We start from the raw sequence: 25,046 nt of genomic DNA, 5'->3' as shown, positions 1-25,046 counted from the left end.
AATGATGGTAATATAGAAATTAGAGATATATCATGGTGTGTGCCTAGTATTGATCCTAGTAATGACAATAGAATTATTGTACAAAAGGGTTTAAGTAAAAAGAATAATATAGACTTCAGTTATTATGAGAGAAAAACATTTTATAAGAACATACCTAATTCTACTAACTTCTTGTTTGATCTAGGTATGGAAAGTGGTATGGAAAGACCACAATATATTATAGTTGGTTTTGAAAATAATAATGTTAATGAACAAACTCATGATGCAAGTACATTTCATGTAATGAATGTTACTGAATGTTATTGTAAGATTGGTAGTGAGTTTTATCCTGAAGATAGAATGAATATTAATTATGGTACCAATAATTATAATGAGGCTTTTAAAGAGATTGTTAGCTTTAATAAAGATTATAATGGGCTACCACATAATATAAAACCGTATATAAATCATAGAACATTCAAAAGTAGTTATAGAATATATGTATTCGATACTAGATATCAAAGTGATCATATAGGTCCACAACCAAGACAACTTAATTTTAAATTTAGTGTTGCAGTTGCAGATGTTATATGTCATGCATTAGTATTAACTAGAAAGGTTATTAGTGTTAGTAGTGATGGTAATAAGATGATTGATATTATATCATAATTATACTTATAATTAAATTCATAGATATAATTATAATTAAAGTCATAGTTATAATTTCATACTAGTCTTAACAAAACCTTTAGCATAAATCGTATCTAGTTTCTTTTTATTCTCTAGAGTTAGACCTCTAGCTTCAAGTTTAGTCTTGGGCTTAGGCTTAGTCTTTGCTTTAGGTAATGGCTTAATAACAACAAAAGGATTATACTTTTTAACTTCCATTAATTTTTATGTATAGAAATGAGTCTTTTAAATAAGTTCAAAACCAATTCATATTGTGTTGGTGGTAGACATTATAGCGGTACTAATAATATAAGAGGAGTTATCTCAGCCAAAGGTACTAAGATGTTAATGGGTAATTGTGTTAAGTGTAATAGAAATAAATCAATGACAGTATCTGATGCAACAATAGAAGCAGAGGGATTGAAAGATTTTTTTAAAAGTGTTGGTAGAGCTACAGTTAACTTTGGAAAGAAAGTTGCTAATAATCCAATAAGAGCATTAGAGATTGCAAGTAAAATAGGAACTGCAGCGGCATCTAGAAACCCTAGAGCTGCTTTATCAGCCACACCTGATTTAATTAAATTTGCAACTACTGGTGAAGGTATAAAGGTAGTACAAAAAGGAAGAGGTTTATACTTAGGTACAAAGAAAAGATAATTATTTGATTATGATTATATTTATGTTTATGATTACGATTATCGGTAAATATTTATACTAATATTATTATTACTAAAGACATTGTTATTACTAAACACTAATAACTTTAGTTTAAAAAAACACTTAATTTATTTTTCTTGTTCTTCTTATAATCCTCATATACCTTGACTAATTCATTATATTCATCATTATCTATTTTATTATCATTCATTGATTTAGTATATAGTTTATTAAATTTATCACTAAACTGTTTAGCTAGAATATACATTTGTGAATACTTTATAATTTTATTTCTTATTTTAGTATTAATTGTTTTTGATAATGAACCACAAACAGTTGCTGTAGCAAAAGCTGTGGGTATAGAATAAGGTAATCCTATACCTGTTAATGCAACTGATGTTGTTGTTGCTGTTGTTGCAATTGATGATAATAGTATTTCTGTTATCTCAGCTACGTTAATATAATTTTTATATCTACTTAACTTCTTATTATAATTATTAGTTTCAGTTTCATAATAATTTCTAATATCTTTTATAATGTTAATATTATTATTAAATTTATTATTGGCTAGGATTTTGTCATTGATGTATTGTTCATTGACAGTTGACAAGTTGGGATATAATAAGTTCTCACTCGGTGCTGTTGGCTGACTCATGGCTTTGCTTATTTTCATTAGTAAAAAAACTTTCTATTTCTTTCGTTATATCTTCTTGTTTAAATCGATAATGCATCTCAAGTCTGTCTTGTTCTTTATTATCAAGTAACTTACTTCGTAAAAGTATAGAAATTATATATTGTACTATAACACATCTAAGAGATTTATTGTATTCTTTCATTTCCCTTAGACCATTAGTAAACATATCATCTAAATGTATTTTGGTAATATTCTGATTAAACTTATTATTATTATCAACCTCTTGTTTTAATTGATTATATTTAGAGATAGTATCAGCAGCAACTTTATTACAAAAGTTAACAACATTTGTGACTTCATTTGCTGATTTAATGAATTCTTTAATTAGATTTTCATTAACTTGTGTTTCATTTAATTGTAATGTTTTAGTTGTAACTTTATCAAAATCACCTTTTCTTAGTTCAGTTATGTTTCTACTTAAAATTTCTATTTTATTAGAAGAGGATAATAAGTTATTGTCACAATACTCTTTATTAACCACATCCTTTTCATCTAACGGAGGATGTACATTTGTAATTTTATAGGTATCCTTCATGTCAATATTATCATTATCTTCTAGGAATAACCCACGAGCCTTACTTAGTGTTAGGTTGTTTGTTGATGTTAATCCGAGAAGTGAGTTCCCTGATTGATTTTTAGCCTGATTGAATCTGTTTCTTGTCATTATTTATATTAAGAAATATCTATATTTAATGATTCTAAAACTTTATTATTAGATTCAAAGTCAAACTCGGATTTTAATAATTCCTGTTCGTAATATTTACCTTCTATTATCTCTCCATTAATATCTTCTATTTTATATGTTGGTGGTTGTGTTTTTAGAACTTCATTAACTTTAAACAATTCTCTATTCCAATTAGAAGTGTAACCTTTAGAGAAGATATTGCGTTTATCTGCATTTCTAACATAATCACCAACTTTAAGTTTTGGCTTAATATTCTTAAAATTAAAAGTGTATTTAACCTTATCAGGATTATTAGAAGCATCAACAGGTGTCATTTTATTTGTTGAATGAATGTCATTGTTATATGTTATGACTGCATCATTTAATATATTTACCCAATTACCATCACCATTGATGAACATTGGTTTATTTATTATGTGTAATAATGTTCTATTGAATCTCTCTATAAACACAGCTTTTAAATCACTATAAGTAGAATATAGTTCTATCTGCGAAGCAGTTTCACTGATCCCTGAAGCGGCTTTGCCGGTTCCATGTTCTTTAAGTAAAGATTTAAATGTTTTATTGTAAAACTCACTACCTCTATCTACCCATAACTTTTCTGGTTTTCTACCCTCTCCTAATACTAATTTAAAGCCATTAGTTATAGATAAACCAGATTTATTCTTTAATGGAATAGCCCATGCATATTTTGTGAATATATCTATAACTGTTAATATAAACTTATAATTATTATTGTATTTACTTAAAGATGACTTATCAATTAAATCAGCTGACTATGTTCCATCTTTATATAATGGTATTATTCTTTCTCGTCTAAATTTAGTTATTTGAGGACTGAATACTTCTTTAGCTAGGAGTTGTTGTTGCTTTTCCATCGTTATTAGCGTAGCCAGGTTTACCCTTTATTTACCATAGTTAAAAACAAAATTATCTAGTTGTTCTTGATTAATAATATTCATAGATAATAGTTGCTTAGATATATCTAGCATTTCATCATATAATCCATCATGACCAGCTTTTGTTTCTAGTATTAATAATTCTAATCTTTCTATTAAACCATTGACGAAGTCACAGCTACGCTGATTTAAATGGCAACTTCGTTGATTATTTGGCTTGCTATTTAGTCCCCTACCATATACATCATCTTTTGCCCCCATTATACGTTTTATTGTTCTATATCTAGCACTTTTCTTATCCCCTTTTCCTAAATCATATCTAATATCCTTTAAAAACCTTTTTATTTTGTTTTCATCTTCCCCGATTTCACCATGTTTTATATTAGGGTTAGTAAGAAAGTTTATAAATTCATCTGACAACTCATATATATTATCCTTAACTATAAATGAATTTTCTTGGTAAATTAGTTTAACACCATTCATTTCAAATTCACCAATATCTAAATTTCCGAATTTTAACTTTTATTGGGGATTAGATTGAACTGACATCAAATTAATAATTTGAGCCGTGTCTTTATCTACTAACATTCCTGGTTTATCTCGAGCTTCCTCTACAGCTTTGCCATTGGACTTCATTAAAGCTTCATTAAACTGGGAACCAACTTGCTCGATCTGCGAAGCAGTTTCACCAATCTGCGAAGCAGTTTCACTGATCATCTTAGTTTGTTTATCTAACTCTTGATTTTGCCAATCTATTGCTCTTAATGTTTGTTCACTTAATGCTAGATTCTGTTCATTGTGGGCTAGCCACGTTTCACTGTTTGCATTTAGTGTTTTAGTTAAAGGATCAAATAACTCTTCTATTTCACCATAATATTCTTTTTGTTTTAATTTATCTTCTAATCTATTCTTTCTATTTTGTTTTTCTAGATTATTTAATTCTATAAGTTTCTCTAGTTTAGTCATTTTTTAAATAATGAAAAATTATAATAATAGCAAAAATGGATTATGAAAATTCTCCTGATGAGTTAAAAAAATGTTTAGCTTGTGGAGAACAATATCGGGCTATTAGGGAAGGACCTTCGATCCTGATTCAGATAGCATGCGACTTGGTTTCTATGAGGAAAATAAATCAAGTTTGAATTGTGTTTTGGTTAAAGTAAATTTGTTCCTAGTTGATATGTTAAGTATTAGAGAACAAATTTTAGTGTTGATTAAATTCCAGTGATTAGTATAGGAAATAAGCAAAAAATTTTGATGAGTTTTATATTATTTTTTTGGAATTAAAACACTTCATGTTTTTTAATGTTAGAATTAGAGTGAAAATGTGGTAGTTGATAAAACAAGGAAACCACCAAGCAGTGAAATTTGTTTCTGTTCGACTTGTGCGATTAGCACTAGGAGAATGGAACAAATTTTGCTGGTTGGTGGTTTCCAGGGGATAAGTGTAAAAAATGAACGAAATTTTTATAGTGTTTCATTTCCCTGTTTTCTCTACTACTCTCTTTTTCGATACAAAAATATTGCAAATCAGTCCGTTGTAGACTTTTCTTCAAACAGAACTCTCTGAATATCAAAAACTACATCCTGTCAAAAGGACTTTAAATGAATTTTGCAACTCTTATTAGATTTTGATCTTGTTTAATTTCATTATTTCACTTGGTTTTCGACCAGGAAGTGCTATTTGTGAAAAGCACAGAGATCGAAGAATTAATTCTTCTAAAGCTAATGACCTAACATCAAATATCCAATTCATGATAAAAATGGACAGTAACATTATATAAACCCTTCTCTAGGTCAGACATTTTGACATATTTATTTGCCTAATTTCTGGGAAAATCTGGAACATAAATTTCATCTCTGTTTCCACTGAATGCTTTTAACCCAGTAATGTTCTTCGCCCAAAGATATAGTGCCCACTTCGCCAGCAGCAGTAAAAATGACTGCATTTAGTCTGCTTTGTCTAGCTGCTTGATTAATCCATTCTTTCTACTCGTTTACCGAATTAATCACTTTTATTTGTGACTTCTGAGCGAAAATCTCTCATTTTCAGTAGATCCCTTATAAAGGTGGGGGAGGGGGTAGGGAAATGAACGTTGAATGCCAATTTGCCTCAATTTTCTATGACAATTTGTCACTTTGGTCCACATTTTATTTTTCTTCCTTTTTTCTCTTAATCTCCGTGAGATATAAAAGAGAATGCTTAGTTGGGATAACCTTTTGAATGTATCTTTTAGCAGACGATGCTGCTAATAAAGGCAAACAAACTACAGCTAACTGTACGATTTTATATTTTTATTTACAAAATAATAGCATAGTAAACTTTTATTTATGAAATAAAGGTATAATTATCAAGTAGAACAGGAAAAATTTTAGAGCCGGCTATTTATGAAACATACCGTAAATTTGAGTGCAAGTAATTCACAGTCAATATTCCTGGCAATTGAAACTTTTCCACAGGAGAAAATAGGATTTCGAAAAAAAATGTTGGATTTTTGATCGAAGCTAATGCGCGCCGGTAAATAATGCGTTTAGCGTTAAACGGAAGGTTTAGGAGTCATTCATAAATGATGCAGACTGATTTTGGAAGATCATTTTGCGATACCAGATCGTTTTATTTATTACCCATAGTTGAGCGATAACTATTTCCGTGTTATTTTTTATCTTTCTCTAACTTTTCCTCCTGAATTTTCAAGCTCTGAGTCTTATTTGTTCAGCTTAACGCGCGTTCGACTTTAAATACCCCCAATTTGGTATCTCGGTACCCATTTTAACACTCCCTTTCATACACCCCCAGGGCCGCTGCGGGTTCTAACTTCCTCCCCTAATCTCCGGGGAGTCGGACTTTTTGGGCTCTCCCTCCTTCCCCTAGTACAGCTTTTCTAGGGATAACTCGGGGATAAATTCAAAATTCATCAAGTGCCACGAGGGTTTTCCTTAATTTTGCTGTTTCCTTGAAAAGGGGTTGTGTACTGTTGCGCGGGAGGGCGGGGGGGGGGGGGGGTTCATTCTTTAAAGCATGACAAGAACAGACAGCTTGTCTGAAATTCTAAGAAAGTGCCGAATTGTATAAATTTGAGTATGACTAAAATTGAAAAATGCTTCGTGGCTTATGGATTTCATTAATACCTTAAGGCTCCCTTGTTTAGTAACCAGCCAGCTTTTTTGTATGCACGGGGCGTTGAAATTTGCTGCGGTAGAGTTATGATTAAAAATGCCGTTTAATTTCATTAAAACTGGGCCGGGATTTTTAATAACTGGGCTTTTTGGTTCAATTTGCCCTCAGTCCCACCCCACTGGCATTTGTAAAATTAAATTAAGGTCGAGCAATGTTCATTTTGCATGCCAAGTTGTTCAAATGAGATTGAAGCAGGAATGCAACAATGTATAGATTTCACCAGAGTATTTTCCTATTTTATGCCCAGAATTTGGTTAAAAAACCGGTGATAGGGAACAAACTTGCAGAGTATGATAAGAGGTAGGGGGAGGGGATGGATCGCAAGAGCTGTAACATTGTTCTACCGCTTGATTTTCATGCCACTGACTTGGAATGAGAATAATCCAGAAGTCATTATGGTAGAGGATGGTCTCGTCCAGGCGCTATTTCGAAATAGGACGGTCTGATCCAGGGGACAATTTGGCTTGGGATGGTCAGACCCAAAGACCTCTTTGGTATCGTATGGTCAGATCCAGAGAATATTTTGGTATATGATGTATATTGATCCAGAGAACAATTTGGTATTTTATGGTCTTGATATTGCGGCTGAGCTTAACAACTCAGAAATCAAATTGAATAGCGCTTCAAGGCCATTTCAAGCCTTAAAGCTAGAATAGTGTGACAAGCGAAATTTAATGTTACATTCTATCGAAACCAAACGGATTTGTTCATTTTGTTCAACATTTATATTTAGCAACTATTATTAGTACGTAATCGTCATATATGAAGTGAAACAGAAACTCAAACTTTAATTACGCAATTATTGCCACGTATTCAAGAGTTCACAATCGCACAAATTTAGCTCAAACGGAGCAAGAGATACCCAACTTGGTAAGCCAGATTCGATGAATTTTGCGATTTTTATACTAATTCAGAGAGTGCGGGGCACCGTATAAGGTATCCCGAACCCCAACTTCAGTGCATTCAGAGAATCTTACGACACAGTAATCTACCACCAATCAGAGATGCAATTTTGACATGTATGGCAGTATAAATAGAGCTTGAAAAACTACCAAAAATCAGTTGAAACTCATAAATTTGGTTATAATAAACTGACATACAGTGCGTATTGAAGCACACTTTCTTGAGCGGTAAATTACTTGTTATCGTGTCTTGTTTCTGTAGATCATATTAGTGATTGTACAGTTTTAACTTTACTTTGACTTGTGAAAATAGAATTAACTTTGATATTCTCAAAACTTTCTTTCTGAGGAACGAAGTTCCTAAGTAAGAGAAACTTTGTGCAAAGCATAAAGTCAGTTTCTCTTACTGGCTTTAACGAAGCCGATTCTAGTTCAACATTGGTGTTACTGAAACCAATAGAGAGACTTGCTAACATTAAAATTAGAAAATACTATTATTGTCAGATTTCCAATTGTTAAGACCTACTGTTTTACAACTGCTTACTGCAGCAGGTTGAAACTTTGCATAGTTATAGCCAAGTTATAGGGCTACAATTTGTAGGAACGGGAATTCCTAATTTCGGTTTATAACTTGAGTTATTAACAAAAACTCAACAAAAATTTGTTTGTTTCAATTTCAATTATTTTGTTATTTTGAGAGAAACAAGATTGTTAAACAGCAAAGCTGAGCGATTAGTTATCAAGAGTAATTGTGCAACAAGTAATGCAACGGTATTCTACAGTATAGCGGATAATACAGTTCACAAAAGTTAACTGCAAAAACACAATATCCGGACAGATTTGAAACCGTTGAAACGAACTGGGCGGTGTAAAGTTTTCCTTGACTTTGATAGGAGAGCAGCCGTTACATTTGGTCCGCCGACCCGGACAGTGGAAGGCAAACTGCTGTCCAATCTGATGAAGAGAGTGCCGAAGGCACCCCCCAAAGAGAATCAAACTAATCAACAACGCAACGCCAGTGAGGCAGAGCGAAAGTTGCGAGTGCAATTCACAAAACACGTTGAAGAATTAACCTCGCTTAAAAGGAACAAGCAAAGCAAAAGGCAACCAGGCAATCCCTGCACAATCAGCAGAGAGGAGCTTCAATCAACAGCTCACAGGTACGACAAGAGATTCCGAGACTTAGTGGAAGAAGTCAACACTAAAAGAAGTCTTGGCTACAAAATAATTGAAGACTCAGATCGACCCAACAAATTAAAGGTCCTCTATCAACAGACTGTCCACCTCCTAGAGGAAGAAATACCAAAGCAACTGCAGCGTCGAAACAAGCTTGTGCCCTATCAAGCTAATTTCGTTGAAGAGCATCTGAAAGAAGCAAGGAAGCGCAAAGCAAGTTTGGACTATCATTGGCTTGCATATATAAGCAAAGGCACGCAACCAGAAATGAATGCAGAGCAAAGCAACGCAACCCAAGCAGTGAACGACAACGAGAGCAACAACTACCACACAGACAACCCAGTTGCTCAAACAGTGCAAAATGGAGCAACAGCAAGCGGCCAAGAGACGGAAAATGCTTCGGAAACATCTTCAGCAAAGCAAAGGCGCGAGGAAAGGATGAAGAAATTCGATATCGAATTCGAAACCAAGATGCGACTCGAACAAGCACGGTTTGAGTGGAGGAGGCTAGAGCTGGAAATGCAAATGAAGGAACTGGAAACCAAGCATCAACTGCTGGAGGAAGAGCGTGAGCTAGAGCGCAAAGTGAAGAGAACAGCATTAGAGAACGATGATGCTCGTTCCCAATCAACCAGTGCTCGAGACAAATCACCCTTCAACTGGACCCCCAAGAAGAGAGATGTCTCTGACTGGGCCAGCAGGATCGACAACCTTCTAACACCAGAACGATCAACAGCTCGCTTCGAAGTAACCCCTGAAGTGAACAGGCATAGTCACTTCTCACAATATCGCAGTTCACGAGACCGATCCTCAAGTGTTGAAGACCGGGACGTTTCCCCCCGAGCTGGTCTACTACGATAAAACAGTGGGTATGCAGGTAGCAATAACCTACCAAAGCTGAAGTTGAACAACTTCGATGGAAACCCTCTCGAATGGCCGGAGTGGTCTAGTATGTTCATTGCTATAGTGGATCAACGACCAATACCAGACTCAGAGAAGATGAGCCATCTGAAGACTCTACTGACAGGCAAGGCAAGGTCAGCAATCTCGGGAATGGGCTATTCTGGACAGTTCTATGGTGCTGCATGGAGCATTCTGGAGAGGAAATTTGGAAGGCCTCATGTGATCATTGATGCGCAACTGGAGAGTCTTCGCAAAGCAAGTCAGGTGAAACCACACGACTCAACAGGTCTGATCAGTTTCTCAGTTATTGTTTCGAACTTTGTGAATGTGCTCAAAGAGTACAAGCAGATTGGTGATCTGCAATCAAGCTCGACACTGTATATGGAAGTAGATAAGCTACCCCAAGTTCTCAAAGAGAAGTGGTGGTTCTATGTTGATGATAAAGATGAAGATTGGCCTGATCTGATTATGTTTGAAAAATGGCTATCAAGGATAGCATTCGTGCACGAAGGGTTTTCAGCTTTCAAGGGAGAGCGAAGAGAAGAAGACCGAAGAAGCACAAATAGAGACAAACGGTTCTCGAAAACGTCGAACTTCAGTGCAAGTTCCAACGTGAAAGAAACGAAGCAAACGCAAAGTGATCACTGTCCGCTAGCTGATGGCACTCATAAAATATGGAACTGTCCACTATTCAGGAACATGAGTGTGAATGATCGGTACGCAGCAGTGAGAAAGCAACGCTTATGTTACGGATGTCTAGGCAAAGGGCATGCAATCAAAGATTGTAAAGTCAATGCGTGCGGCATCAATGGATGCATCAAGAAGCACAACCGATTGCTACACTCAGAAAACCAAATGGACGAGGGAAATCACGCAGTCAACGTAAGCGCAGCAACAATCAACCAGAGTAACGAAGTTACTAGCTTTCTTCAGATAGTTCCTGTCTCAATACAGAGCGGTGGCAACAGGCTGAACACATATGCTTTCCTCGATAGTGGATCAACGGTTTCATTCATCGATCAAAGTGTGCAAGAGAAGTTAGGGGCCCAAGGCACCGATGTGACGCTCAACATAGCTGGCATACACGGAACGAAGGATCTGAAGACAGAAAGGGTTCCTCTCAAAATAAAGGGACTACATTCAAAGGTGCATTCAATCGAAGCGTTTGCACACCCGTCAATCTCCTTGGGAAACACAAACTACAACTACAACAAGCTGAAGCAAAGCTTTAACCATTTGAGTTTTTTACCCAACAAAACCTTCAACTTGATGGAAGTTGGCATCATCCTTGGTCAAGATGCTTATGAGCTACAACGACCATTGGACTACAAGATAGGAACACGAAGTGAACCTTTCGCCGTTCTAACAGAGCTAGGATGGGTAGTCAGTGGACCCATGACGGGCAAAAGAAGACAAAATGTTTGTCATTTCGCCTTCACTGAAGATGTGAAAGTTGCAGAGAATATTCAAACCTGGTGGGACATAGAAACCTATGCTTCCAAAATCAACGTCGTCAGTCAGTCAAAGAAGGAACTGCAGGCGCAAAAGATGCTAGAGAGTACGACAAAATTCACAGGCGAGCGATATGAAGTGGGAATGCTGTGGAGTGAACCAGAGCCAAACCTACCGAACAACTACAGCTCAGCCTTGGGTCAGCTTTACTCACTGGAGCGAAGATTCCAAAGAGACCCAAACCTGAAGAATTTGTATCAACAGTCAATAGATACAGATGTAGAAAAGGGATTCGTAAAGATATTGGACGAGTCCGAAGTGAAAGGCACCTTCGGGAAAGAATGGTATTTGCCACACCATCCAGTGCTAAACCCGAACAAGCCTGGCAAAGTAAGACGTGTTTGCAATGCTGCCTCAAAGTACAAAGAAGTATGCCTTAATGATAAGCTACTAGCAGGACCTGATCTGCTACATGGGTTGATTGGAACGATATTCAGATTCCGTGAAGGACCAATAGCCCTAACAGCCGACATCGAATCGATGTTTCTACAAGTGCAAGTTCCCGAACAGGATAGAAGTTGCTTGAGGTTATTATGGCGTCCGAGAACTAACGAACCTGTTCAGATATACGAATATCAGCGTCACGTATTTGGAGCTAAGAGTTCTCCAACTTGCGCGAACTATGCTCTCAAGCGAGTGGGACTGGACAACGAAAAAGAGTATCCAATAGCAACCAAGGCAATACAAAACAACTTCTACATGGATGATTTCATCAAATCAGTAGAAACCCCGGAAGAAGCAATTGAAGTCTTCAAGCAGCTACAACCTCTTCTCTCGCAACATGGATTCGAATTGAAGAAGTAGATAAGCAACAACGAAGCAGTTACCAAGGCAATCCCAGCAGACTTGAAGTCAATCAGCAACACAAAGCAAGTCGAAGTGGAACCCAATACGGAGGGATCTTCAGTGCTAGGACTACAATGGACCGTTACTGATGACAGTCTTCAAGTATGCAGAGGTACAAACAAGGAAGTTGAAGCACCTATAACCCAGAGGAAGATTCTGTCACTGGTATCTTCAGTATTCGACCCGATCGGATTGTTTGCTCCGTTCAGTGTTCATATGAGACGACTTCTGAAAGGCATCTGGACTAAGAATGGACAACATTGGGACAACGAAGTGGAGCCAAGTGAAGAAGAAGAATTCCTGAGATGGAAAGAACAACTTCCAATAGTGGCTGAAACCAGCATCGATAGAAGATACTTCAATAGAGAGAGGGATAAAACCGAACTTCATTTGTTTGCTGACGCATCTGAAGACACGATGTGTGCAGTGGCCTATCTACGCTCACAACCAAAAGAATACTCAGCTGACTTAGCATTGTCATTGGAAAATGCAGAGTAGCACCGATGAGGCATCTTTCAATACCGCGATTGGAATTACAAGCGGCAGTCATGGCAGTGAGGTTGAAAGAACAGATAGTCAAGGAACATGAAATGAAGATAAATAGTTGCAGTTTTTGGTCAGACTCAACTACGGTATTGCAGTGGATACACAGTTCCCATCGCAAACAACAAGTGTTTGTGGCCAATCGAGTAGCTGAGATACTAGATACAACCGATGTTTCGCAGTGGAAACATGTGAGCAGTATCAACAACCCAGCTGACATTGGCACGAGAGCAATCAACCTTGAAGAACTCAAGAGAAGTGAGTGGCTCACTGGGCCGGCCTGGTTGAAACGACCAGAAAGTGAATGGCCAGAGCAAGTGAACCTAATCTTTGCATCAGATGAAGAGAATATACCCTCATCAGTATTCATGATACAGGCTGAAGAGAAGAAAACTGTTATCCAGTGGGAACGATTCAGTAACTTCAACAGACTAGTAAATACCGTGGCATACGTACAGCGAGCATTGAACAAAGACAAACCTGCAACACTCGTAGTCAACATTGAAGAAAGAGAAAAAGCAAAAGCAACAATCTTCAAGTTACTACAGCAAGAACAGTTTGGTGAAGAGATGAAATCTCTCAAAGCTGAAAAGGAAATTCCAAAAGGCAGCAAAATCTTACAATTCTCACCCTTCTTAGATGAAGAAGGACTTTTTCGAGCCAAAGGCAGAATAGGCAAGAGCCAATTGGACTTCGATGCGAAGCATCCAATATTGCTACATTGGAAACATCATGCAGTTGAATTATTCTTGCGAAACGAGCACAAGGACAATCAACACGAGGGCACTGAGCATGTAAGAAACATTGTTCAGCAGGAGATGTGGATCCTAGGCATACGAAATGCCTTGCGATCAATTAAGAACAAGTGTGTAACCTGCAGAAAGGGCAGAGCACAAACGATAGCACCAGTAATGGCAGGTCTACCCGAAGAACGGTTAGATGCTTCTACAGCTTTTACAAATGTTGGAGTTGACTACTTTGGCCCTTTCATTGTGAAGATTGGGCGAAGAGACGAAAAGCGATGGTGTTGTCTCTTTACTTGTCTAACTATGAGAGCGGTGCATATAGAAGTGGTACCCAAGTTGGACACAGATAGTTGTCTCAATGCAATAATGAGATTTATTGCTCGAAGAGGCAAACCGAATACGATCATCAGCGACAATGGGACAAATTTTGTTGGAGCTGAAAGAGAATTTGCAGAGTACGTTGCGGCATGGAACAAAGAAGGGATCGAAGAACATCTAATTCATGAGGGATCAGATGGAAGTTCAACCCACCCGCAGCACCTCACTTTGGAGGAGTATGGGAGCGGTTGGTGAGAAGTTGCAAGAAAGCAATGTATGCAGTGTTGGGGAACAGATCAGTCACCGAGGACGTTCTTTCAACAACGATGTGTATCGTTGAGCAGACTTTAAATGCGAGACCTTTGACTCCAGTCAGTTCAGATGTTAATGACTTAGAAGCATTGACTCCCAATCACTTCTTGCTTGGCAACAGGAACGTTTGCTTACCCTATCTACCATGCGCCGAAGAATTTGTTGATCATCGAAAGCTCTTTCGACAGACACAAGCCTATGCAAATCTCATATGGGACAGATTTCGGAAAGAATATCTGCCAACTCTGAATAATCGGCAAAAATGGCGATCTACGGCGAACGAAACCCTTAAAGAAGGCGATCTCGTTTGGTTGATCGAAGACAGCGATAAGCGTGGATATTACAACCTAGGTCGAGTTACGGAGACCATCGATGGGTCTGACGGTGTGATTCGATCAGCTATAGTTCGAACGAACGACGGAGTGTACAAGAGACCAGTAGTGAAGCTCGCCCCAGTACTACCTGGAAAAGATGTTTTCGCGATGGAAAACAGGGCCGGCGATATTGCGGCTGAGCTTAACAACTCAGAAATCAAATTGAATAGCGCTTCAAGGCCATTTCAAGCCTTAAAGCTAGAATAGTGTGACAAGCGAAATTTAATGTTACATTCTATCGAAACCAAACGGATTTGTTCATTTTGTTCAACATTTATATTTAGCAACTATTATTAGTACGTAATCGTCATATATGAAGTGAAACAGAAACCCAAACTTTAATTACGCAATTATTGCCACGTATTCAAGTGTTCACAATCGCACAAATTTAGCTCAAACGGAGCAAGAGATACCCAACTTGGTAAGCCAGATTCGATGAATTTTGCGATTTTTATACTAATTCAGAGAGTGCGGGGCACCGTATAAGGTATCCCGAACCCCAACTTCAGTGCATTCAGAGAATCTTACGACACAGTAATCTACCACCAATCAGAGATGCAATTTTGACATGTATGGCAGTATAAATAGAGCTTGAAAAACTACCAAAAATCAGTTGAAACTCATAAATTTGGTTATAATAAACTGACATACAGTGCGTATTGAAGCACACTTTCTTGAGCGGTAAATTACTTGTTATCGTGTCTTGTTTCTGTAGATCATATTAGTGATTGTACAGTTTTAACTTTACTTTGACTTGTGAAAATAGAATTAACTTTGATATTCTCAAAACTTTCTTTCTGAGGAACGAAGTTCCTAAGTAAGAGAAACTTTGTGCAAAGCATAAAGTCAGTTTCTCTTACTGGCTTTAACGAAGCCGATTCTAGTTCAACATTGGTGTTACTGAAACCAATAGAGAGACTTGCTAACATTAAAATTAGAAAATACTATTATTGTCAGATTTCCAATTGTTAAGACCTACTGTTTTACAACTGCTTACTGCAGCAGGTTGAAACTTTGCATAGTTATAGCCAAGTTATAGGGCTACAATTTGTATGAACGGGAATTCCTAATTTCGGTTTATAACTTGAGTTATTATCAAAAACTCAACAAAAATTTGATTGTTTCAATTTGAATTATTTTGTTATTTTGAGAGAAACAAGATTGTTAAACAGCAAAGCTGAGCAATTAGTTATCAAGAGTAATTGTGCAACAAGTAATGCAACGGTATTCTACAGTATAGCGGATAATACAGTTCACAAAAGTTAACTGCAAAAACACAATATCCGGTCAGATTTGAAACCGCTGAAACGAACTGGGCGGTGTAAAGTTTTCCTTGACTTTGATAGGAGAGCAGCCGTTACACTTGATGAAGAGGCCATTTTGATAAAAATATGTCTGATCCAGAACCCATTTAGCGTTGAATATTCTGATCTAGAGGCTATTTTGGTATGAGATACACTGAGCCAGAGGAAATTTTGTTATAGGGTGGTATGATCCGTAGGACATTTTGGTACAAGATAGTCCTTTTCAGAGGACCTTTTGATATGATATCGACTAGTCCAGAGGCCATTTTGGTATGATGAGGTCTGGATCATTGGAATTTTTGGTATGGTATAGTTTGATCGAGAGCACAGTTTTGCATGGGATCTTCTGATCTAGAGGCTATTTTGGTATGAGATACACTGAGCCAGAGGAAATTTTGTTATAGGGTGGTCTGATCCGGAGGCCATTTTGTAAAGTATTGTCTGATCCAGAACACAATTCGGTAGAGTGATCCGGAGGTCTAATTGGCATGTTGTGGTTTGATTCAGGGATAAGTTTTTTATGAGATCTTCTGATCCAGACCCTAATTTGGTGTGTGGTTGTCTGATCTAAAGTCTTTATTTTTGTGGAATGGTCTGATCAAGAGACCATATTGGTTTGGGACGTTCCGATGTAGAGTTCTTTTTGTTATGGGAAATTCTGATCCAGACGCAACTGTGTCGTATTTTTACCCCAAAAAAATTAAGATTAGGGGTAATCGGGGGAATATTTCCCCCTATTACCCCGTACTCTTGCGTCATTTCACCCCCATCGAACCCTACTCTTACGTCGTTTTACTCTCATCACCCCCAAATCGTTTAACCCCATTACCCCTACTCTTGCATCATTTTACGCCCCTTAGCAGCCCAACTCTTAGGTCAATTTACCTCCATTGTCGCAGTTTCGAACCCATAATATATGTCCGCTGAGCCAGTTTGCCCTACAACTCAGACCACCGATGCTTGCACATTACTAGCCATCACACACACACACCCACACACAAACACACACACATATATATATATATATATATAAATAAATATATATATATATATATATATATATAAATTTAAAATTTTACTCCCTCACTCTTACATCAATTTACCCCTCTAAATTAACCCCCTAACCTTAAATCTTTTTTCGGGTTAATAATAGGGGGTGAAGTCCAAAGATCTCCCCATAACCGCCTTATCTTACTTACCCATTACTCCCTTATCCTCAATCTAAGAGTTCCCCCTTGCTCCGCATTTGCCCCTATTTCCTAAAAGCCTACATCGCTTCACCTCCTTAAAATCATCCCCCAATTCTTACATCTTTTTGAGGGGCGGTATTAGGTGTTAAATTCTAAAAGTTCTCTCTTACTGCTGATTACTTCCCCTACCTTACATCGTTCTACCTGCCTAAAAATTGCCCTCTAATCGCTTTACTTTTTTGGGGGTAATTCTTAGAGGGTAAAATCTAAAACTTCCCTTCATTACCCCCTTTACCCCCTATTACTACCCTTATCTCACATCGCCTTACCACTGTTAATTTTTTTGGGAGGGTAAAATGAAGAAATCCCCCTTACCCCCAATTACGCCTAATCTTAAATCGTTTTACCCCTCATAAACAATTACCCCCTACTCTTACATCAGTTTGGGGGTAATGGGGGAGGTAATTTAGACATGAGCAGGTATCATATGAGATAGTCTGAACCAGATGCCATATTGGTAGGGAATGGGCTGATCAAGGGCCCATTTGGTATTGGATGATCTGATTTGGAGGCCATTTTGGTATGGGATGGTTTTTTCCAGCGAACAATTCGGTATGAGATGGTCGGATCGTATTTCTGGCCATAAAATTCACCATAAAGTTTTGATTTATTAAATGAAATGGTTATTGTGGCCTAATTTATGATATTTCAGAATTATGCAGCTGGTTGAATACTTGAAATAACATTGAAATAAAACCGTCGAAACGTTTTTTTTGACCTTTCTTCTGTCCCATCAAAAATACTGATTTTTACCTGAGCTAATGTTGAATTTTACTGTTTCAAAATTAGAGCATTTTATGAAGACCTGTACTTAGGAGGTCGATCTCCGAAATCCCTGTTTAAACTAGTTCAAATTAGCCAGGCGCTAAATGGCAAGCCATGTGCTGTGCAGATCATTAACTTTTGATGACTAACTGTGTGGTATAGGTGTACAATTGAGGGAAACAATTGCGGCGATAAATCCATTAATTTTATTTAATCTTAATTTTGTACAATTTCAGTAATTTCATTGTTAAAATTATTCATTCTCAATTTTGAAGATAAAATCTTGTTGTTCATACATTTAAATTTGTTTACCTAAGAATTATGATATAATGTCTATTCATGTCGTCTACCAATCTGTTTTGCCGCCAATTGCCTTTTGAAGTTGTAATGTTGCGTGATCAAATTGATGATCAAATTTTAGTAAAACTTCGATATTCATTCTTGCTAATCTCACTACTGTTTTCAGTTGAATCTATTTAATCCGAATTTCGCTCTGCGGAAAGCTCAATTCAAAAGAGCTAATTTAAGTCATATTTCGCTAATCGAATTACTATTCAAAAAGCAAACGCTGCATTCGCAAGACGAATACCATTGAAAATTGATATTCGAATAGAATTTATTTCCAAGGCAACATTTAGTCGTGTAATTGCACCGCGAAAGCATTATTTAAAATTCAGAACAATCTATTTTGGTAAACCGCCTAGGAAAACACTCTCTTTTACGGAAATTGATATCTGTACGACAAACTGGGTGAAAATTAAGTTATCTAAGGCATGCTTGCAAACAAACTGAATTTACCCATATAAACAATCATTTCATTTTATTCCTTAATTATTTTAACGTATTGATTCTTCTGCTTCTACGATTCTACTTCCGGTGCGGCATTTTACTACTTCCCTTTTTTGCAAACGATTTCATTGAAATGTTGTTTGATCAGCTCAAGATAACTCTAAATGATTAAGCTTCGTTTAAGTTGCTGAACTATTTATCAAATTTACAAGCATTGCTTTCACGTTATATTGCCATGGTATGAAAAAAGAACATAAATATTTGAAGTTGTATCTGAGTCCCAATTGGCGGTATGATGCATGTGCATTTGCATGACGCTCGACATTTTTAGATGTTGGGTATTAGTAGCAACAATTTTTTTTGTTAAATTTGTATCAGTTTTGTCCGTTTTCAGCCACTTTTGTCTCAACTGGGAAAAATAAAATTAAAATTTTTTGGTCAAGATCTAACACTAGAAGAATTTTTTTTGCTAAAAACGTCATTGAGATCATTTGACGACAAAAAAACAGCACCCTCAAATTACCAAGAACCATTTGAAACCTGTTGCAGAACAAAGTATAGAATAAAACAAGAGCCTATGATAAAATAAAAAAGACATCAATATATAGAAGAGGGGAACAACAAAATGCCAAGCTTATATTGTTAAGTCCTGCTAAAGAAGGTTTGGAAATTGCATACAAATACTTTTTGATTTAATCATATGATAATATTAACGGTGAGGGAGATGGGAAGAGTAGGGAAGGGGGAGTGCCGGATAATTGGGGTGCGTGAATGTGGTGAATGGAACTGGCAGGTGGCCGGGCAGGGGTAAGTGGGGGCTAAGAATATTAGAACGGAGGAAAGTAAAGGCTATTGGTAAGTGAGCGGAGGCGGAGGTTAACAGTGGTAAGTGACTGGGTATATGCTTAGGTTGGTGGTTACGATTAGATAAATGAGGTTAGTCGTGCCATTACGCCGCAGAGGTATACCCCAAAATTTCCGCCTTAGTAAAATTCACTCGAAAAATAGATTCATAAAATGAACGAAATTAAGAGACATACGAGGAGTGGCTTTCATATATGCATATTTTCCAAAAGTTTCCAGATATGCATACATTCGTTTTTATGTCAAATTTGCTGCTCCAGTTTTGTTCTTCTTTAGTTTTATTTTTCAGTTTGTTATACCAAAAACTGAAAAACACTTTGTTTGTGACCTGCATCTTTCAGAAGAAACAGTAAATAATTGTATACTTCGAACAGACAATTTTTAAGGTAGCGAGGTGGCGTCTTTAAAAAAAATATTTGCAAGGAATGACAGTTTTTACCTGTACTTTAATTAAGACAATGACTCTTGTTTTTAAATAGTCAAATCTAAACCACCGGAGATTTGCTAAAACTTACTTATTATATTAAAGTATCTAGCTGCACTTGAAGCAGTTGAGCATTTCACAGACAGCAGTTAATTATTTCTCTTATATTACTTGAAATGATTTTGCGAATGGAAAAATTGAAATTAAATATATTTGCGTTTCGTCAAAATGAATGTGAGAAAACTTTTGATCGGCAGTATACAAAAACGACCAGAAACGTGATAGAGAGGAAGAGCGAAGCGCACAGTTTTCTTCTATGTCAACAACGTTTTTTGTTTAATTTGGTTTTGGTCTTCGCTGTAATACGAGTCCAGGACTCATATAAACCAAACCAAATTTTTTTCTTCCATCGGCTTTTACCATAACTACATTGTTTTATTAATTGGGAATTGTCTTCCATTCAATTTGTTCATGTTCTGTTTTAGCAGTGTGTGGGCCAATGTGACGATACGTCAGTGCAGGAGACCATGGACTTTTTCATCCAGAAGTATGACGTCAACAAAGATGGAAAATTCCAGGGAGGAGAACTGTTTCCTAATAAACACCTATCAAGGAGCACATAAGAAATTTTTTTTTCCTAATTTTTGAATGTTAAAATGTAATTGGAGGTGCATTGATTTGTACAATATGGGCTTTTTTTAGACAGTAAACCCAGAGCAATTACGCAGTCATCTGTAAAAATTATATGTTTTTTGTAAACTAAAATATCGATCGGACGATGACTACAGCGGTCCAATTTTCTTACCGCTAACTGTAAAAATCTGGTTTTGTCTGAAATTTTTGTTTGGGATGTTGTTTTTGTTTCTAAGGAGGTCCCGCAAACGTAAGCGCTTCTCAATAGAAAACAAAGCAACCAACAAATTTTTTAGCTTTATCAATAAGCTTCACAAAGCTTCATATTTGTAAAAACTTGAAAAATGTCGCAAATGAAAAGAGTTCTTTCTTTCTCGCGTCATCTGCTCCAACTACTAACATTTGACATTTGACTGATTATCTGAATAGGTTGATTGGAATAACTTGATTGTCAGTATTACAAGCGAACCAACATTGTGGATAGCTCATAGTATTTGCTACAATTTTTCTTTCCATATGGTCAGTTTACGTTTTCGAGAGCTTAATCATACCTGAGCTGATAAACAGCTTCTTTGTTTCAGCATTTCCCTACTGATGACTTCTAGCATGACCATTTAAAACGTTGCAAGATTCTGAATGTCTCTATGCTCCAAAATGTTCTTTGTGACAAATTTATGCAATTTGTTAATTTTTTTAAATGATCGATGTTCATATTCTCCAAAAGGAAACAGTTCACGCGGAATCGTATAGTTGAGTGAGATGATCCAACTTCTGCCAGTAGAGGACAACTTCATGGCCCAGTTCTCAAAGACCAAAATAAACACTGATGACTTTGAGAGGATCTTCCAACACTACGACCAGGACAACTCTGGAAAAGTGGAGGGCGATGAAATAGGTACGTAATGCCTCTCTTAGTGCTGGCAGGCTGCTGCTAGTTTTGAACCAGACTTTTGTAGACTTTCAAATGGTTTTATTGAATATTTCAATCAAAAGTTTTCGGGTTGCTTACTTGGTTAATATATATTTTTTTTCATTATGAATCATCTCTGTTGGGCATTGTTATTCTAAACAAATTTTGATCAATTTTATAGTTAGATAATGCCTTTTCGGGTTTTTTGACAAATTGGTACTTTGGCATTGAGTATTTTGTCCCTATAACGTTGAATTCAATTTTGATCGCGTCCACCAACACTTTAAAGCCGCTTCTGATCGATAATGATTATAACGGCTTTGATACGACCAATTTCACATTCCGAAAAGAATGAGCAACGCAATAATCTCATAGGTAGTTATTGCTGATGGATATTTCCGCTACATATATGTGTTTCTAAACTTATTTAAGACTGTTTTTTTCGAAACTTAGTGTTTGAGAGACTGGTGTATAAACATTTTAAGATATTGATTCAAAACCAACTATGTAACGAACAGCTTGAATTTTGCATAATCGATCAACCATAACTCAACTGTTGTTTATTGCGACGAATTTTATTCTGAGATAGAAGCCAAAAATCTGTCTTCCTCAACATAGCAAAGCGTTCGACAAATTTAATCGATATAGTTTTTATCAGAAGTTCTTCCTGTTGTTCAAACAGTATCTTTCAGGCAGGCAACAACGAGTAGCTATTTCAAATTTCACTGTGAATTATGTGAACATAACTAAAAGGTTCAAGTTTTGCACTCTCTCTGTTCTCAATTTGTTTGATTGATATACCAGAAGTTTTCTTGAATTAAAGTTTTTTGTTTGCGGACGACATAACAATTGTTGGCTCAGAAACCCATCAGCCAATTCTACCAACTGATATTGATCGTGCTTTCAAATGGTGTGAAAAAAAAATTGAATTTAATTTCTCTAAGTTCAATTTTGAAAATTTTTCCTTAATAAATCGAGCTGACCAAGAATTGACTTTTCAAGAAATAGACCATCAGAAGGAATGGGTCAAGTTGATAAGAAATCTTGCCGTTAATTTCTCAAAAAAAATTTTGGAGATTTTTACTTTGACATTATCGTAAAGATTGTAAATAAATGTCTGCATAAGCTAGCTCTGATTCGACGAGTTTTGCTTGATGAACCAAACGTAATATTTAGTGTGTTCTGGTTACGTACCTTCAGTTCTCTACTATGGATCAGATATTTGCTGCCCAATAAAATTAGACAGCAACGTTTGAAACAAATTTAAGGAATATGTGTGAAGTGGGTCTGTAAAAAATCGAATTTCTCCGACCCGGACTATGTCTTATGTCTTGTTAAGAAAGGTCTTTTACATATTGGGTACTAGGTGGTCCTCTCAAATTTCTTTTTTAACCAAATTTTTATTGGACAGAAAATTTTGAATCCAATAGACTTCTGGGAGGTTGTATCACACAACTGCAACATTCAGTGCTAAAGTGCTGATTTATGCTAAAGATATGAGATGGAAGCAATGTGAAGAAAATTTGTTCGTTCGTGCAGCTAAGTTTATCAATGCTCTTTAGTTCTACTATAATCTTTCCTGGTATCAGTTTATAGCGTATCCCAAAACACTCCAAAGAGAAATGAACAAATCGTTTGATGCAGAAGCAATACCAAAATTCAGAGACTACTGCAATCCTTCTGGATGGGATCCATTAGAAAACCTAAATCAAAAGTGATTCTCCCATAAGTGGGGCAAAACCATGATGATGAAGACCACTTTTGGTCTGAATGCAGTATAACCGAATTTTTATTATTTTTATTGATAATTTTATTATTTGTTTAATTTGTTAATGCAGTTGCTGAGAGTTGCTATCTAAAACCCAGTTTTATACATTAGTTTAGTTTAAAATGCTAAATCAGTCAGTTTTTTATTATGAAGTAGTTACCAGTCGGAATACAGTACATTCAAGAATTCTCACAAGCGTGCTGCGGTGAGTATAAGATTTGTTCATCCCTTTTTGCTCAACTAGTTGAAACCTTATTTGCGGTTAAAACCTCAATTTTTCAAGGAAACATATCATTTTCATAAAATTTTTTGAATTTTTTTGTTCAAATTTGTTTAAAGCTCTCAAAATAGCTTTCAAGTTCCAAGATTATGAAATCTGAGTTTTTAGATCAATTTATAGGGTCATGGTTTCTATACGTCTGCCACTTCATCTCGGAAAATTTAAAACGTGGGGGTCTACTGTGAGGCCAATTGTTCACCATAAAAAAAATTTTAATCAGAATTAATAGTTTTGGTTTGGATAAAGTTACTGCTCGTTAGTCGGCGAAAAGTGCAGACTAAATCAATCAGGATAATGAGCATGAGACAGTTACTAGTTAATAGAATATGGTACGTTCGAGAACACTCGCAAACATGCTGCTGTGCTTAAAAGACTTGCACGTCCTTTATTTATCAACTAGTGGAAGCCACATTTGCGGTAGAAATAGCAATTTATCAACCAAACCCATTACTCTTTTGAAATTTTATGGTTGTGCACTTTTTAGAGATCTCAAAATAGCTGTCAAGTTCCAAGGTAATCAAATCTGAAATTTTAGATCAACTAATAGTGTCATAGTTTTTATATGCCTGAGCGTTAGATCAGTTGCTCACGAATTAGGAAAAATTAGCAACATTAGAAAACAAAGGGTTTTGATCTTTCTTTGAACGGCTAGTTTTAAAATGTTTGCTATTGTTATTACAAGCAGATTTCCAAACGACTACAACAATAAGGAAATTTTAGTTTTCATGTCAAGTTTTGAAAACGTCACGTTCAAGCATTTGACTGGATGTTTTCTATGAGGTCAACTGCTATGCTTTAGTTTTGTGTAGAGACAAATTAGAAAAATTTACTGAAACAAAATCAAAATCTGTGTAATAAAAAGTACACTATCTGAAACCCATTTTTTGTTGGGATTTTCAGTTCGTCAAACGTTCGAGTGTATGCCGCCGTTGCTCAAAAGTGAGATTTTCTGGAATTAATTGTTGAAAACTTAGTTGGAAATGTCTGAAACATATTTTTGGAACAACATTTGTAAGAAATGTGTAATGTGTCAAAACATATTTATTGAAAGCTACACCATTTGGTAAACAGTTTTTCCGTTTTTTCTCGATTTTTGAGAAAACTGGACGAGGTTTGTTTTTGATTTTTTTTGTTGAGAAAATTTTGTTTTAAGATAACGAATTGAAAACAAATTTTTGCTGAAACTCAATTAAAAGTGCGGATTTTTATTTTTTTCTTTAACTACTGTCTGTCTCATCCATCCAGATTCGTTCCATCGGAATTGACGTAAAGAAATGCTTTGTTGGTTTGCTCTGGCCATAGAAATTGGTGCGGAGTGGTCCTGTTCTTATCAGGCTATGTGGCCACGAGGTGACGATGGATTTTCTGCTAGCGCTTATTCTAAACAAAACGTCGTCACTTTTCTTCTTGAACAATTTTGAGGTCGTTTTTTCAAGGCACTGAGTCTTTTCTCATTGGTTTATCTATGTTTAAAGTAATTGGTATATTTTGTGATTGTCCTATATGGAATAAAATCTCCTTCGTGTTCATGTTGGGCGTGATTCTTTTCTTTTTAGTGTGATACCTTTTCCTGCAACATTTCAATGAAGAAATGTAATTCCAAGCGGTCTTATCGGTATATAATCTTACTTGGGGCTCTTTGACGTGGGATAATGTTTTCCGAATC

General features: G+C 36.2%; 1 protein-coding gene across 1 annotated transcript in view; it reads left to right on the top strand.

The window, feature by feature from the left end:
• Positions 1 to 25,046, top strand: part of LOC142337720 (calretinin-like) — a 106,029-nt gene that overhangs the window by 33,559 nt on the left and 47,424 nt on the right. The window contains exons 3-4 of the mRNA XM_075387181.1: positions 20,275 to 20,367; positions 21,173 to 21,317. Of these exons, the coding sequence (XP_075243296.1) occupies positions 20,275 to 20,367; positions 21,173 to 21,317 (238 nt within the window). The remainder of the gene's footprint in view (positions 1 to 20,274; positions 20,368 to 21,172; positions 21,318 to 25,046) is intronic.

Source organism: Convolutriloba macropyga, chromosome 4 (assembly GCF_964194025.1).
Source record: "Convolutriloba macropyga chromosome 4, txConMacr16.3, whole genome shotgun sequence".
Classification (NCBI taxonomy): domain Eukaryota; kingdom Metazoa; phylum Xenacoelomorpha; order Acoela; family Convolutidae; genus Convolutriloba; species Convolutriloba macropyga.
This window is presented reverse-complemented; position numbering and strand designations above follow the sequence as displayed.